The following is a 16641-nucleotide window of genomic DNA, read 5'->3' on the forward strand; positions in this document are numbered from 1 at the left end:
CTAGCAGAAGCTTCTGGCCTGGGACCCTGGGGCTGTTCCCTGCTTTCCTCTGCCAGAGAGGGAAATTCAGATGGGGGGAGGGGAAGGGGGAGGTAGGGGAAAACTGCAGGCAATTGCCATAGTCCTCAGGGCTGGGCTGGGTCCTGCAGTCCCAGCACTGCAGCCGGGAAGGGAGGGACTTCTGGTGGAAAAGGTCAGGGGTTAGAGGACGAGACTGATGGTCCCAAGATGGTGCCTAGGGGGTGGGGCACCTGTCAAGGAGCAGGGCTACCCTTGCAGCACTCAACAGCTTGCCAAAACTCTTGTAAGCGACTCTCCAGCTGAAATAATTACCTGGCCCCATGCTATAGTCTCAGCCAAAGGAAAGGAATGTAGGCACCAGTCAAGACAGGAGGATGGGGCTAACAGTATGACAGCCAGGCAGTTGGAGAGACATAATCTGCATATTTGGAACTTCCGTGTTTGTCCTACATGCACATACACCAGAAGAATCCTATTTACATGCTGAATCTGTGACAAGATTGTTCTTCACTTGAGAGAGTGACTAGCCCTTTTGAACAAGTTCTTCATGCATGGGAATCAAGTCAGTTACCACTGAATCTAATGTGCCTCATCAGAATTTGTATTTTATCTAAAATTTTAACGTTCGGAAATCTTGCTGAAATAATAGCAGCCAGAAACTCCAAATCAAGGTTTTTGTTGCAATAAGAAAAACAGAAAAATATTCACAACTAAAAGGAATATTAGATATTGAAAGAATGATTTGCTTCACCCTGGCTTCCTCTTCAGTTGCTGTTTTCAAATATTTTTGCCATTTTATTAGTGAATGATTTCTATATTCATTAGAAAACCTCTGTAGCTATTCCTAGCAATTGCTGTGATGATTAATGATGATGATCAAATGCAAACGTCCCTGCTTTGAACTCAATGCATAAGCTGATTCTGACTCCAGGATAAAGGCTACTGATAGCTTGAACCAACACAAATTTCATGGATTCCTGTTCCTCTTACTCTCACTGCTGTATGCAAATATCATGTGGCACCCAAAAAAAAAGGTTCAAAGAGGTTCAGCTCCCTGAAGATGTAGAATAATAAAATGAACTCTTTTTACAGCATGGTTTCATATGGTATTTTGTTAGTCTGCTTTGCAAACACTGTACAGAAATGACCTGGTGAGGCCCTGTTGTGACAGTTTAGTTACAGGCACTGTTGCTGATTTATTCTATTCAGGTTCTTATTTTACCTCCTTGCTTGCATGTGAGCTCTCTCTAATAGTGCACTGAGTAATGTGAGTAGCATTTATAATAGGCTTTTTCCTCCCTCTCTCCTGTTTAAAAAAAAATAAAATCTACCTTTCTAATTGTATTTGCTTAACAGCAGCTGTGCTGGGCAGGATTGTTATAGCAGGCAACACCGAAGACAGGTGCCCTGCACTTGAAACAGACAGTGAGAGAATTCTTTGAGGCTTTGGAAAGCTTAGTTTCTTGCATACATAAGCTTTTACCTGTACAGATGATAGTCTCATAGTGCATGTGTGAGGCAGAGCTGTCAAACACAGTCTTTGCCCAGGAATTTCCAGGCTTCTAAATCAGCAGTTTATCTTGTCTTGGACCATAAAGAATGATGGTGGTACACTGAGCCAGAACTTAGGTACATGTATAAAAGATAATGATCTTCAATGGGGCCAAGCAGATTTATTTCTTCAGGTACAGAAAGTATGAAATAAAGGGCTATTCAAAGCCACACTTCTACCCCACATAGCTTCCACTTTTGAGAAACTGATGCTAATGCTAAACTCTACAGCTGGCCCCTATTGATCCAACTCCAGCCTCTGCAGCTCCTGCAGAGAGAACTGTGCAGGAGCTCAGAACTATGTACAACACAGAACCATCTCTAGTGTGAATGTAGGACCAGCTTTTTGCCATACGAGTTAAAACTAATTGAAAATACAGAGGAGAAAGAAGGAATCCCCTCAGCTCGAGTGCCTCTTCTACTTTAGGCCAGAGAGTAGGATTAAAACTAGAAAAGGATGGGTCTCCACTTTTCAATTAGGACATGGATGGCCAGTAAGGGGCCCCTGTAATTCACATTCAGTATTTCTGAGCTGCAAACAAATGATGTATTTTTGTGGTGGCTTGAACATCATCTATTCAACTCTTCCCCCACAGTCCCATTCTGAACAGCGATCATCAGTGGAAAAGGATAACAAGCTATAGCCAGTGTCTTCTAAAAGTATCAACCTTCCATAAATACCATACGTATTACACTGCACATCACTGTTAAGTTGCAAGAATGTTCTTAAATGCCTGGAAGGAATCTGATGATAGGATTTTCTTCTGAAGGATTGTTTTAAAGTTCTGCAGTTAGATGGAATTTTCAAACAGAAAAGGGTCTAAATTTAAAAACCTATTGATGAACACCTTGCTGCTGGTTTGCTTTTAAATAACCTTATTTTAACTGCAGATTTAAGGAAAAATGAGATATACAGCTAATTGTAACTAGCAGTGAGAATCTAAAGTATTAAATTAAAAAAAAAACAATTCATCTTTGCAGCAGCATTGTTTTGACTGAAAATTAGAAAAATTCGCAGTGGCCAGGAATTGTTATCCTTCAGAACAGACAGAGAGCCCAGTGACTTGTTCCAAGTCTCCTTGTAACTAAGTGGATGTAAGAAATGCAACTCAGCCCTCCCTTCAACCCCCTGCTTCCACGTTAGTAAACACCAGTGTGTTTATAGTTGTTTGGGGACTTTACCTTAATTTGATCAGCAAAATTGCCAGAAAACTTCTGAATATGCTGAAGACAAAATTTGACACCAGATGGGCTGAAGAATGCAATGCTTGCTGGCATACCCTGTATAAAAGGAATAGCGTGTTGGAACAGATTTCTGTTGACTTGAGCAGCATATCAGAACACAGTTTCATATAAATCCATTCAGCAGTCTCTATGTGGAGATGCAGTGCTGGCAGCTAAGAAGAGCTGAATTTAGCCAGCCAAAATGATTTACTGTGAAAAGCTGGCAGCAGTACAATGGGTGCAGAGTTTGGCAAGGCTGTCCCCATGTGGAACTACCTGAAATTCAAGTGTGATTTTTGCCATTCATTCTCCAAGGTCATGCAAGTGATTCCCTGATGGTTCTCAAAACTCCACCAGCTCTGGACATAGGCCCTCTGCTTCCCATCCTGTACATCCTTGTTGCTCACCCTAAATTCTCCCTGCTTATGCAGCTGCTATAGCAAAGTAGTTTAGAATAGGAGAAATGAATACCAAGTCTTGAGTTCTACAGCTGAGCAGACACAATGCAAAGGCTTTTACCCCCAGAATATTACCTGATAAAGCTCTGAATGACAACCCCATTATGCAGCAGCATTTTTTAACGAGGAGGAAATATTAGCAAGTTTCCTTAGATTGAGGAAGGCATGAAGTCAGCTGTACTGCATACATTTTTTTCAGGACTGGCAGGCTTGGAGAAGGCTGCTTCTGAAGACTAAATCTACAGAGCAATCAGTTTGGTGCAAGGCTGTGCTCAAACTCAATGGAAGGCATCTATTTTTGTTTTAAAATGTACCATTTAGAAGCTAGATTTTGGTCATGGAGACTGGAATGCTGGTTCAGCTCAGTATTTCTGGCTTTCAAACAGTGTTCAACATTACTTCTTTATATTTATCTCTAGCCTTTCAATATCAAATGTCAGGGAACTGTATGTTTAACAAAACTATTATTTAAGAATGGCTAAAAGTAGAAAGCAAGCGTATCTTGTTAGTTTTGCCTGGAATTACAAGAAAGAACCTCTCTAAAGCACAAAGGAAGGAACTCTTTAGAAAATGTCCTTCTTGCTATTGACTCAAGTCTATGCTAGTGCCAACCAAATAATATACTTATAATAATTGTATTATTTGTCTGGGAGCATAAGTGTAGCACAGTATATCAGTTAGGCTGGGCAGGTGAAGCCATTCAGGACTTTGCATGAGTAAAAGAACTTTGAAATCAATATGTAATTTAACAGTAAGTCAATATGACGCCTTTAAAAGCGGAGCAAGATGTTCAGACAGGCAGGTGTCTGGAGGCAAGGCTATTTTTTTGAATAAACTGAAACCTAGCTGTAACACCAGGCTCCCACAAACAAAACATTCAATAATCTAATCTTGACCAAACAAAAGCTTTTATCAGTAGCTCCAAATCTACTTTGTTAGGCACTGATCTCAGCCTAATGATGTTTAGCAGACGGTAAAAAGCACTTTTTGTAACAATTCTAACAGACACACCTAGTGATCCTTTAGAGGGCAGCATATCATCCAGAATTGTAATACTAGAAGAGAATCAGTAATGCATTCTCAAATGAAATAATGAGAGAGGGAACACTGCTCAGCAACCATGGACAGCAGATAATTAGTGCTGGATGCAGATTGAGATAGTTGTGGCCAACAGGTTCAATGACACTGAAAATGACAAGAGATCCTGTGTGTATGATTATTAGTAAGTGAATCAATAGCACCCCACAGTAATTGAGGCTCTCGTGATGGAATCTAACATGATTTTTTTCAGAGCTTTGTCAAGCAATTCAAAAAGAACAAGTGGAATAGGTAATTATTTATATAAATAATTTCCCCCCACTCCCAGTAATTCTTGTATAAAATATAGCTTGAAAACTGGATGAAAATCTGAAAGGGCCTTCCCCTTCTTCCCCCAAATAGAGACTTGGATATTTTAGGACTTTCTCTAACTCACTGCTTTTATGCCTATGTGCTATTGTGTTAAAGTTTTAGGGGAAACTATCTCCAATTTTAAGGCCTCATTCACAATGTCCAAATGACTACAACATTAGCCAAGCATTACCTTAGTATCCATTATGAAGAGAATATAGGAAGCTTGTTTATAGCCTTTGTTTCTATACCCTACAATGACATCTTGTAGCATTTTAACAGGTTTTACATAAGCTTCAGAAAACCATCCCTTTATAGTAGTATTCTTGAATGTGTGCTACCTGTTGTGAGAAATAATTCTTCAAGGATTCTTGGAGATTGGGATGTTGAGCAGTCTGATAAATAGTAAGGCTTTCCAGTAAAATACCTGGAATTGAGAAAAAAAGAACATGTGCCTACTAGTTAACAGGATTTAATGCTGTTGTTATTCCAATAAAGCACTTCTATAATTCTGACTACATTTAAATGCATCACTTCAATGGCTAAGACAGAAATATTTTTAATAGCTTCCTAGGCATTTCTACAGCTACAGAATATAATTTTAAAGCTTTTATATGGCTATGCATTCATAACCTGAGGATCTCAAAGCATATTACATATATCAGTTAATTACTGCAACTGCCCTTGCCCCTGGTTGATATTACATTTGTCACAGGATATATGCAAGTTTCCGGTGACATATTATAAATAAGCCATACCTTAAAGGAAGTTGTCCTAACATCAAAATGGCTGATCCACCACAAAAATGGTGGATCCATGATGAAACTGCTGTTTTTGACAGCAAACTTTGTCATGCTGGGGACACATTTAACATATAGCCAGCTCTTAGATCCTCTACTATCCATAGTGCTCTGAATAGTAGAGTGCCCCCCCACCCCCAAAGCAGTGAGCCGTCAGGGAGACTTGCAGATTGCCCCATTCCCATTACTGCCAGGCAATAACAGGGTTAGGGACTCCTCCCCTCAAGTCAGACCTTGCTGTTTCTGGGAACCTTGCAAGCAGTCTTGTCCCTTCTGCCACCCAGCAGCAACAAGAACAGTGTTGCAGTGGCAGCAAGAGCTGAACAATGGATGGCAGCCTCCTCTTGATAATAAGAACATTTTTAATCTTTTGCTATCGTTGTGAGGCGTGCAGGGGACAATGTTACTCATAATAATAAATCAATTAATCAAAATAAACATCTAAGGAAATACCAACCTTTTTCCTTGAGCACTGTTGGAAGTACTTCTCTTTTGAGAGCTCCACAAGGAAAAAGAAGAGATGATGAATTTGGTGTTTCCTCTGTAAACAAACAAGCAACCTTTGAAAGTGCCAATTTTTGTATATATACTGAAATGTAGCAAATTGAAAAAATGAAATTGCAGTCTCATACAATCTTAAAAATCATAGAAAACAGTTGCAGTTCAAGTCACATCTGTAATTCAGAAGGTAAAGTCTACTTAGCATGTAAATTAAAAAAGATCCCATTACTATAATACAAATTCACTGGCTAAAGAAATCTGGCAAAAGATAAACTGCCCTGCTATATTCTGTTTCTTTCAACAGAGAATAACCAAGCATCGTGTGAATTATCTCCTCCTCATCCGGCTTTCAGAATTCCCCAGTTTTCACACACACACATTTTGGTATTTAATGGCTTAATTCAGCAGAATGTGTCCTTAGCTCGCTGAGCCATGCATACAACCGTGGAAGCTCATCTTATGTAAAATGGACTGAATAATTTTAGAGAATTTCCAAAGCTACCCAGAGCATTTTTTCCCTTATAACCAAGGGACGAATGGCTCCTATTCCCAGTACCAATGCACCATCACTCTTAACCTTTGGGAGGCATGGAGGTTGGGGAGAAGGACACTTCTTACGTTGGGAAAAGCTTGCTGAGATTAATTGGGAGACCTAGAGCTCTTTCCTGACTACTCTTGGAATGGTAGCAGTTTGGGGTTGCATATTTCTGACACTTGCTTCTTTCCAACTGATCTACAAAGATTTTTCAGGCAAGAAGATGATAGGTTTGGGCTACAGATGTTATAAGAGTGGTTCTCAACCTTTTTAGACTCAAAGCACTCCTTGGAAAATGCCAGCTCTTTGGGTTCTCTTTTTTTTTTTTTACTATGAAAAAATAATAGTCTGCAATTCTGGTGCAAAGAACTCAGAAAAAACACAACAGAATATTTCTGATACTATGAATTCCTATTTGAAATCTCTGGGTTTCTCTTGTGAGTCATGTGTAGGTGTCTGTGTACCCAACGTTGCTAATACTGAGTGACAGCATGCAGCACGCTTAAAAGGATCTTGCAGCACTCAAGTTGGACTATCAGGCTAACTATACACACTCAAAAGGAACTACCAGACAGCATTTCTCTATGCAGTCATTTCTAGGGGGCCACAACTGGAATCTCTGCATGTACATACCTTAGATGTTGGGAAGAGAAAGGAAAGTGAAGTCTCTGATAGACATAAAAAATGACTAGTGTTTTTGAACCTGACTGGATGAAATGAGGCACCACTAATCATCGTATGGGAGCATGTTCAATATTCTGCTGTATATTATGGATTTTTTAAATTAGTAATTTAGAGCTGTTCTTTGGAAGCAGTATTTTTCCTTCCTTTTTTTTTTGTCCTCACTGTAACTGGCATTTGTGTTTTGAAAATAACATAAGAAGTGTTTCTAAGTCTGAAGAAAAAGAAGTATCTGTAGCTCCAGTCAGGACCAGGTGTTGAATTTAAAAAAGGAAAAGAAAAGAAGAAAATTGTACTCTAGGCAGTCCAATGCAGCCCATTTAATTCTTCTGCTATTATATCTTTATTTAGACTTTAGATTCAAATCTGGATCACTGTACTTCAACGTCAGCCTGAAGGCCAAGTAAATGTATAGACTTCTTAGTCCTTTTCTAAGCTGGAACTATTTTTTAGTGAAAATAAAATGGTGGTTTTGCAGGTTTTTGAGTATTATAATTTTGGCAGAGCTTTTAATCAAAGAAATAGTACATAATTCTTTACCACATTTCAGCTTGAAATACTTCACAAAACTAATTACGCTACTAAATCCAATGTGGTAGCTATTTCTATATGACAGTTTTTGCCATTTTTACTACTGAAGAGAGAGGCCCTTGTATAGGTATTATTTTCACAGTTTGTAGGGTCGGAAGGGACCTGAGCAGATCATCAAGTCCGACCCCCTGCCATGGCAGGAAAAAGTACTGAATTTTAATTGAAAAGGGTGTCCAGATCTGCCACAGATGCAATCATCGAACCTATCTTTCTTTAGCCATCGATGGAACAAACTCTGTGTTTTTTCAGCATGAAAATACATTTGAATAGTCATGTTCTGATGCCTGTGCACAGATTTGCTTTTCCTATAGGATATTCAGTGGAAAACTCTCACTGAGGAATACAAGGATCTGAGGTAAAATTCCATACAACTAAATTATTTTTCAAGATAAGCGGAGTCCTTCTAAACTTACTATTTAATTAAGAGTTCAGTTTCCTCCTCATTTTTTTCAGAGCTCTAACAGAATAATAAACCATGCACTAAGTTGGTTATTTTAAACCCCAGAAGTAAATTCTTGGTTTGTAACATTAAGCACCAGCATTTCCTTTGGGGAAAGGCAGAGGCAACATGGTAAAAATCATATTGAAGGACCTTATTAGTAGTCAACACAGATTTATCTGAATATCCTAATTGCAAAATGAAGTTTTATTAGGAACCACAGACATGTTGGTAATAAATTACAGGAAGCAACAAAGAACTTGAGATAGAATGAAAAGAGTATTCTGCAAGATAAAGGCAAAATATGTTAATATCAACCCTACCAAGGCTCATGTCAGTTAATTGAAATGCCAATGTGATATCTGGAAAGTAACACTAATCCTTTTTGACTTGTGTTTACAAAGCAAAGAATAATAGCTTGATAGCTCTGGACAATATAACAAGGACTGGCCCCAACAGTACCCTCTATTTCCATAGCCAGCACTACAAAGGCATTAAATGCTAATAAGGCTAAAAAGATGTGTCTTGAAAACAGACTGAAACTATCTGTTTAATTAAGAAGTCAACTGATACAGTTTCTCAATCACCTAAGCCAAAGTCAGTGCCAAAGACATGGAAAGTGAGTAACAAAAGAACCCTATTCCTACCTCAGATTTTATTTTCACTCTGACAGTCAATTTTTAATAACAAACAAACTTCTGCTCCTTCTATCTCTTTTAACTCTTTATTTGTAATTTTATAGGTAAATGAGACTAAATGTCTTACTAATATTGACATAGTATAAAGCACTGATGCAGGGCATTATGATGTATTTCATACTGTGGAGTTGTCGTAAGGAATTTGTGCATATTTATCAATGTCTCATTCTGCTAAGTTTTGAGTTTGGTTAGGTATGTATCACCAAGGAGACCCCATGACTGGAAGCTGTATTATTATTGGAACTAAATGATATTCTCTGGGTGGTGGTTTCTTGAAAGTATATTGTGAACCTTATAATCTTGTGGTATGTTAAAATGCTGGTTGTAATCTAATGAGAAATTATCTCTGCTCAGGATTTCTGCTGAAAAAAATGCAGTTCTTGTTTTTCTGCTGTTACTGATTTACTTCCCTATCTGCCACCAGAAGGTGTTGTTCCCAGTCTGGCTGCTTTTATCAGAAGCAGTTCCCTCCTTTGCATTGCTGGTGAATGTACAGAATTGGGAAAAGCTATCTGGGCCAAGCAGGGTGAACAGTAAAACCATGGATAAGCATATCAAAAGCAGCTATCTATTCCCTGTCCATCTTGCATGGAACTCATCTGGGGGAGGAGAATAGGTTAGAGTGTGACCCCAGAGGTGGAAGCCAAAGCTTAATACAATGAGGGCAGTGCCTGAACTCACACACTCAGGTAGCAAAGGGCTATTTTCTTTAAATCAGAGGCAGGCAAACCATAAAGGAGGTACAATGTTTTAAAAATCACTTTATTTTAAATTCAGTCTAATGGTTGATGTCTCCTCTCCTTTTCCTGATTGTTTCAAACTTTTGAACCTGCATGCTAGGTAATGCTGTGTTCTTTCAAGAGCTGTTATTTTGTTCATTGCAATGGTGCAGTCATTTATCTGGATGAGATAAACTTCCATTTCTGTAATTCAGCATTATTTAGGGACAATCAATAGAGCTCTTAGGTCATTTTTCTTAGATGCACTTTAGGTCCTTCCCTATTATAGGATTTCTTAAAAATGTACCAATCCCAATCCCTGGAGAATGCTAGTACTGCATGAACTTTTCTCTTTGAACTTCATCCCAAACCTATGATTTTTCCCTCACAAGGCGCGTCCACACAAGCAAGCACATGCACTTGCAGCAGCTCAAACAGAAGCAGTGCAAATTTGAGCTGGGGCTTTTTGCCTCAGCACGTGCTCGGACATGCACTTTGTTGTGGAGCAAATTGTGCCACTTGGGGCAAAATAACCCTGCCTGGCTCCTCCCAGATCTGCAGACAGGTGCAGCTACAGCCTGGGGCCAGCACCTGTGCTGTCTCCAGCAGTATAAACAGCTTCCCTGTCCTGGCCCCAGCAGTACAAAAACCTGCCCTGGCAAGCAGCTCAGGGCTACTCGCTCTCTGGAGCTTCTGGGGCCCAGCCACCTGGTATCTGGGGATACCACCCCTTGTGCCAGCTGGACTGCTGCAGAAGCATCCCAAATCCATTTTTTAAAATATCCCAAAATCCATGTTTTTCCAAAATTAACACAAAAGATCACTCAGTTGGGCAATGCTTTTTATTGGTATATTTACAGTGGTAAAGCAATGTGGAAGCCTACCAGTATCTCTATCATCATGATAAAATAAATTCTAAATACCTGTATGTGTTGCTGTGTACTTTTGTTTTTCTTTGCACATGATGGGTGTGTGATGGGGGGATATGGTGTTTTCAGAAAAGAGGTGGGAAGGGGTATGGGGAAGGCGGGCTGGTGTGTGTGGAGGGATGTGGGTTGGTCTGTGGGTAGGTGTGGGGTGATTGCTGGGGGGACTGTGGGTGTGGGGGAGCTGCTCAGGAGGTGTGGGTCCCCTGGCCCCCACAGAGTGCACCGCCTCCCACAGGGCCCCAGCCCCCCTGCTCAGGGTCCCAGCTCGCCCCTGGAGGGCCATAGCCCTCCTGCCCAGGGTCCCAGGCACTCTGGAGAGCCCCAGCCCTCCCCACCCAGGGTCCATAACTTACCTTTATCAGCAGCGGTGGAAGTGGGGCGCTCTAAGCCATGGCGGCAAGACCCAGCACAGCATGTGGGGACTGCACACTGGGCCCAACTGGGTCCTGGGACCTCTCTGCAGCCGGGTCCTGGGACCTCTCTGCCAGGCCCTTGGTGGCACAACCTGCCCCCCTCAGGGCCCCTCTGCCATCTGGCTGGGCAGGGCCCTTAGTGGCAGGACCCGGCATGGCACGTGAGGACCGTGTGCCAGGCCCAGCTGGGTCCTGCTGGCCCTGGGGTCCCTCTGCTGCCTGGCCAGGCTGGGCCCTTGGTGGCAGGACCTGGTGTGGTGCACGGGGACTGCATGCCAGGCTCAGTTGGGTCCTGCCAGCCCTGGGGTCCCTCTGGCACTCAGCTGGGCTGGGCCCTTAGTGGTAGGACCCGGTGTGGCATGCAGGGACCATGTGCCAGGCCCAGCTGGGCCCTGCTGCCCTTGGGGCCCTGTGCTGCCCGTTAAAATTATTTTTAAAATCCCTTTTGCACTTTAAAAGCCTCATTGTCACCCTATCTGTAAATGAGCAAGGGTGTGCCAGCTATGATCCCATTTTTCATTGGCCTGCTGAAATCTTGTGCAGAAAAGAATATGCTAGAACTTTCCATCCTATGTGCAATGTCCAAAAATAATATCTCTAGGTGCTAACACTTGTGTGGGACTTAGGCACCTTGACACAAAAGGCATGAAGGCAATAAGGGGATGAAGTGTGGGCTCCAGTAAATTATTTAAACTAGCAGCTACAGTAACTCACCAAAGTACAGTAATAATAATAATTGCACTGATCACCATCTGCCTTTTTCATCTCCCTGGCCAAAGGTGGGCAGTTTTCGAAATCTGGGACACTCTGTTCAGTTAACAGATACTGTATTTATCCCTAACCCAATGTTTGTCTTTTTCCTTATACGTCTGGAGCAGGAAGCCATTAAACAGACGCCTTCCTTTTTATCAACCAAGGACAGCCCAACCTCGAGATTCATTATGGGTCCTTTCTGAGATTCTGCAGTAGAATCTCCCCCAGGCAGTGTCCTTAGCATCTTACTGCTAACAGAAAGTGTCCTGTGGAGCAGGAAAGGGAAATTGTCATTTAACTCTGTGTGCACTGAAATGCAGAAGTTTATAGAGCTCCTGGGGCTGACACGCATACCAAGTTGGATTTAGCAGCAAATCTCAAAGTGTTCAAGATTAATTCATGCCTAAATTTGTTGAGCTTCTTTTGTCAAGTGTGTTCTTAGCAGATGTCAATATGAATACACTCTGAAGTCAGCATGAACCTCAATTATGAGCTCTCTGGAATGCTACATGCATCTGAAACTCTAATGCCAATCTCATTGTCCTGGCACTTTCCTCTTATACTACAGGTTTTTTTCCAAATCCTAGAATCCCAGCTGCATGATAATGAAGTATCTTTGTACAGCTTGTAGTTGTCCTACCTTACAATCACCCAATAAATAATAATCAGCCACTGTGTCTAAAAAAAAAATTCTCAAAAACCCTCCTGTTGGGAAAATTGATTCTTTTAAACTTCTGATTATGGAGCTGGCTGATTCCCCACTCGTTATGTGTATTATACACATCAATTTAACAGCAAAGTTATACCCTAGGCAGGTCAATATAATAAAAAAAAAGAAACACATTAGCTAAGATCTCCAAATCGGCTCTTCTAGTAGAAAATACTAACTTGAATCACATGAATCACATACTGTCGGTTGACTATATGTCAAATTTTTTTAAGAGTTTTGAATTAGTTTTAATCAAAACAGTAGCTACATTTAGGCTTCCAGTATAGCGAGTCCCTTTCATCATTTTTTCAAGAAAATTCTTTTGGAGATGAAAATCAGCCTCTTCTAAGCACTGATGGCAATTTTTGTGAAGCAGCAGTGACTAGGGAAGAGTCATTATATTTGATTTTAGTTATGAGACAATGAAAAAACCCAGCCTTAAAGTCTACTTTTGAATCAAGGGAAGTCCACTGTGCTAAAGGGGACCCGTGCCACTGCAGCAAGATATACCATATGCGTAAATCTTCATAATGTATCACTTGATCCCAAACAGACAATAGTCTTTTGGATTATATATTATTAATGTGGATTATTTCAAGATATAGGATCTCCTATATCAGGCAGATATTACGTAGCAAATACTATTTATTCAAAATGTTCTGGGAACAGCTGAAGCATTCTAGGAAGCTGGGTTTTGGGATTCTACTGTATCAGATTATAGAGAATACAGGCAGGATGTGTTCAATGCAGAAGAGGTATACACTTAAAAACCCTGTCTTTTTGTAAGAAATTTTGAAGCCAAATTTAATATAAAGTGTCCTTGAATTCAAAGATTTTTGGTTACTTACTTAAGCAAATGTATCCAGCTAGTTTTTCAGCATTTCCACACTTCTCTCCTTGTGGGGCAAGGCCAATTTCTTCCACTTAAAGAAAAAGCAGTAACATCACATATTGTTTGATAGAATGAAAACAAGTTCCAGTTAGCTGTGTCAGAAACATCTGAATTGAAAATGGAGACCCAGCTTAATCTGTCTTTTATAGAAATCTTTTTAAGTTTTCTTGGAGCCCTTTGTAAAGCCATGTGCTTTCTAAAGACGTGATCCTAGATAATGCAGAAAGACATGCATAAGGAAAGCAATATGGAAGGAGTAGAGGACATCTGATCTCACTCCTGCAGACTGTTCATACAGCAGCATGGCACTAAATCTATAAGAAGAGAAGATACAAGGGTTGGTGCACTGTGCTGAACTGGCTGCACTCTTGGCACATGGCGCTGTTACACTCGTGTTCTTGCTGAGCACATGTACATAGATCAGTGAGCATGAACTCACTTGTGATAAAGGGTCAAAACTGCTGTGAAAATCCAAAATTACAATCTTGAATTTAGTATGAAGGCACGGAAGGTGGAATTGCCAAGAAGTTAACAAATTAGCATTGGACTTGATTGATTCAAGCCTCCTTTCAGCTTAGTGAGGGCCAACCTTTTTGGCAGATATGCTACAAATTAACCCCGTACTCTTCCCCAAGCACCACTCCAATCTCCTTCCCCGGATGGATTGGCTACTCTGCTTTCTGTCCTATCTGCTGCTATGCTGCCTGTCCCCTCCCTGCTTTGCCACATGCCACACACCAGTTTTCTACATCTCAGCCAGCTTTGGGAATTGTAACTTGTAGTGAACTTAACCTCTTCTTTATGTTAGATTAAATTAAATCCTTAATACCTCCACACTAGGAAATTATCCAGGACTCAATTTTATCAGCCTTTAAATGGATCCATATTTTCTAAATACTACTAAATGTCTTAGGTCATGTACACAAATGTAAAATACCTGCTACAAAATTAAATGAACTTTTGACTGTTTAGTGGCATTTACCCATATGTATCCAGAGGTAAACACTATACACAGCAGTGAAGTCTTGCTCACCCACATGGGTCTGAAACTTTACACATGCAATTGCAAACCATTTTTGCAAGGAACTGGAATACTTACTCAAGCCACATACTCAAGCCAAAAATGGTGGAATAAGCAATGACAGATATGCAAGTGATCACATCACATTTAATTTAAATCTTGCCTGTCTGTGATTAATTTTAAAATGAATTAAAATGTGACAAATTAGTAGAAGAAAAAACAAACTTTAAACACAGCATTGATTTATCCAGTGACACCCCAACTAAATACCTAATGTAATATAAATCTACAAATCCAAATAAAGAAAAATGAAAATTGCAGGTAGAGTAATGGTAGCAGCAAGACCAATAATCAAATTTTGCTTCTAGTCATTTTACAGGTCTATGTTACATTGTGTTTGATGTATTATACCAGGGCTGTTCAACTAGTGGCCTGCAGGTGGCATGACCACCTTTCCAAAATGGAAAGATGGGACACATGGCCACCTCCTGTGCACCCCCTCCCCCCAGAGCTGCATGGCCAAAGCAGAGCCAAGTGGAGCCCATGAGGGTGGGAGCAAATGCAGGCTGCCCGCTGCGAGGCTCAGGGCTCCCCTCCTGCCAAGAGCCCCACGTCAGCTTGGTAAGGTACCCCCGTCCACCAGACAGCAGCAGGGGCAGTGGAGTTGTGCCCCCACACTGCAGCTGGGTGTGCAAGGGATGCCTCACCATGGTGGCACAGCTGGCATGGGGCTCTTGGCAGAAAGGCAGCAGGGCAGGGGGCCCTGAGCCCCACAGCAGGCAGCCTGCACCCACCTCTGCTCTGCGCACAAGTCGGCGGGGGGAACCTGACTGGTTTAAACCCATAACAGAACAGACATTCACTGCACACAAACTGGTTTAAAAATGGCTGAAACCGGTTTGAGATAAGCCTGGTTGAATGTAGTATCAGTCCTAACAGATTTGGGTCAAACTAGTTTATCCAATGTCTGTCCCAGACCCCTTCCTGGTTTAAGTTAAACCAGACTCCCCCAGCATCCTGGCATGCTCTCTGGGCTCGGCAGGGTTCTCTTCTCCACAGCAGAGCTGGCCCCTCACCTCTGCTCCCTGGCTGGAGCTCCAGCAGAGACTGCAGGCATCTGCTTGGCTTCCCTCTGCTCCCCATATCCCCTCACCACTCCCTGCTAAGCAGGGACTTCCCTGTCCCCTCAGCTTTAAACACCTCTCTAGCTGCAGACCACATGCTGGCTATGGTTTGTGCTGTGGCAGATGGGACAAAGGCAGAATCAACAGGTAGCTGGTAATGTCCCTTTGTTGTTTTTTTAATGGGCTGATAAACGCTGAGTTAGGGGTGATAAACACTGTGTTATCAATTCCATGCTGGGCTGGTCAGGAGGTTGGGGAGAACCCTTCCCTAATCAGAGCATTCTGCTGGGGCCTGGCCATGTCCCCCTCAGCTCAGCAGTGTGGAAGGGAAGGCAGGGCTGCTCTAGTGCCCCCAGCTTCTAGCCTGAGCCACTGCAGGCCTGTGCCTGCATTTCTTCAGTCCAGAGGGGATGTCTGTGCAGTTACAAATTGATTCAGCCTAGCCAGGTTAGACTAACCTGCAAAGATTGAATCAATTCAGGCTCAGGCTTTTTGAATGTCTGTCTATAGCCATAAAGATTAAGTAAATAAAACAATGATAATACTGAAAAAATGAATATACTCCAACTCAGGGCCAGCCTTAGGGAAAATGGCACCTTGGGTGAGGTTGTATTTTGGCACCTCCCTCCTCCACCCCCAAGCCTGTGGCGCTGCAACAGGCAGAGGCAAAAAGGCAGGTGGGCAGGTGTGCACAGCACAGTCCGAAAGGGAGGCAGAGTGGCATGGTGTGGCAGGCAGGCGGGCAGGCACCACTGCTGCTGTGTAAGGCAGGTGGACTGCAGCAAGTGCCACCCCACCTGCACATGCCCAACCTGGCTCCTCCTGAGCAGTGGCTGGAGGCAGGGGGCGGGCTGGGTTAGGCAACACTCCTCCTTCCTAGGGTAGGGATTGTCTGGGGTGGGGTGGGGTGGGGTAGGGGGAAGATCACTGCTGTAAGCACAGGCTGCTCACAGCTATACTGCAATATTTATACAGTGCAACTAAAACAACATACGAATGTCACACGCTGGCTCATCTATCCCTGCAGGTACTCACTAAGCTTCTGTGTTTGGATCTAGACACTGGGTAATTTATACTTTAATTCTACTTAGGTCTAAGTGGGATCTAAACATTTTCTCTTCCTTTGGCCTTTAAACCTTGGGCATATACTGAGTGGCTGACACCTCTACTGGAAGTAGGAATCCCACATCCCA

General features: G+C 42.0%; 1 protein-coding gene across 4 annotated transcripts in view; it reads right to left on the reverse strand.

The window, feature by feature from the left end:
• UROS (uroporphyrinogen III synthase) overlaps positions 1-16641 on the reverse strand; it is a 48236-nt gene that overhangs the window by 6590 nt on the left and 25005 nt on the right. For 3 of the 4 annotated variants that reach the window (XM_019502978.1, XM_019502979.1, XM_019502982.1), the window contains 4 exons: positions 13260-13334; positions 5901-5984; positions 4985-5070; positions 2755-2853 (listed from right to left, as the gene is read on the reverse strand). In XM_019502978.1, coding sequence (XP_019358523.1) covers positions 2755-2853; positions 4985-5070; positions 5901-5984; positions 13260-13334 — 344 coding nt within the window. The remainder of the gene's footprint in view (positions 1-2754; positions 2854-4984; positions 5071-5900; positions 5985-13259; positions 13335-16641) is intronic. The other variant, XM_019502981.1, reaches the window with a different exon arrangement.

The sequence above is a fragment of the Gavialis gangeticus genome, unplaced genomic scaffold, assembly GCF_001723915.1.
Source record: "Gavialis gangeticus isolate Ggan-Ray unplaced genomic scaffold, GavGan_comp1, whole genome shotgun sequence".
Classification (NCBI taxonomy): domain Eukaryota; kingdom Metazoa; phylum Chordata; order Crocodylia; family Gavialidae; genus Gavialis; species Gavialis gangeticus.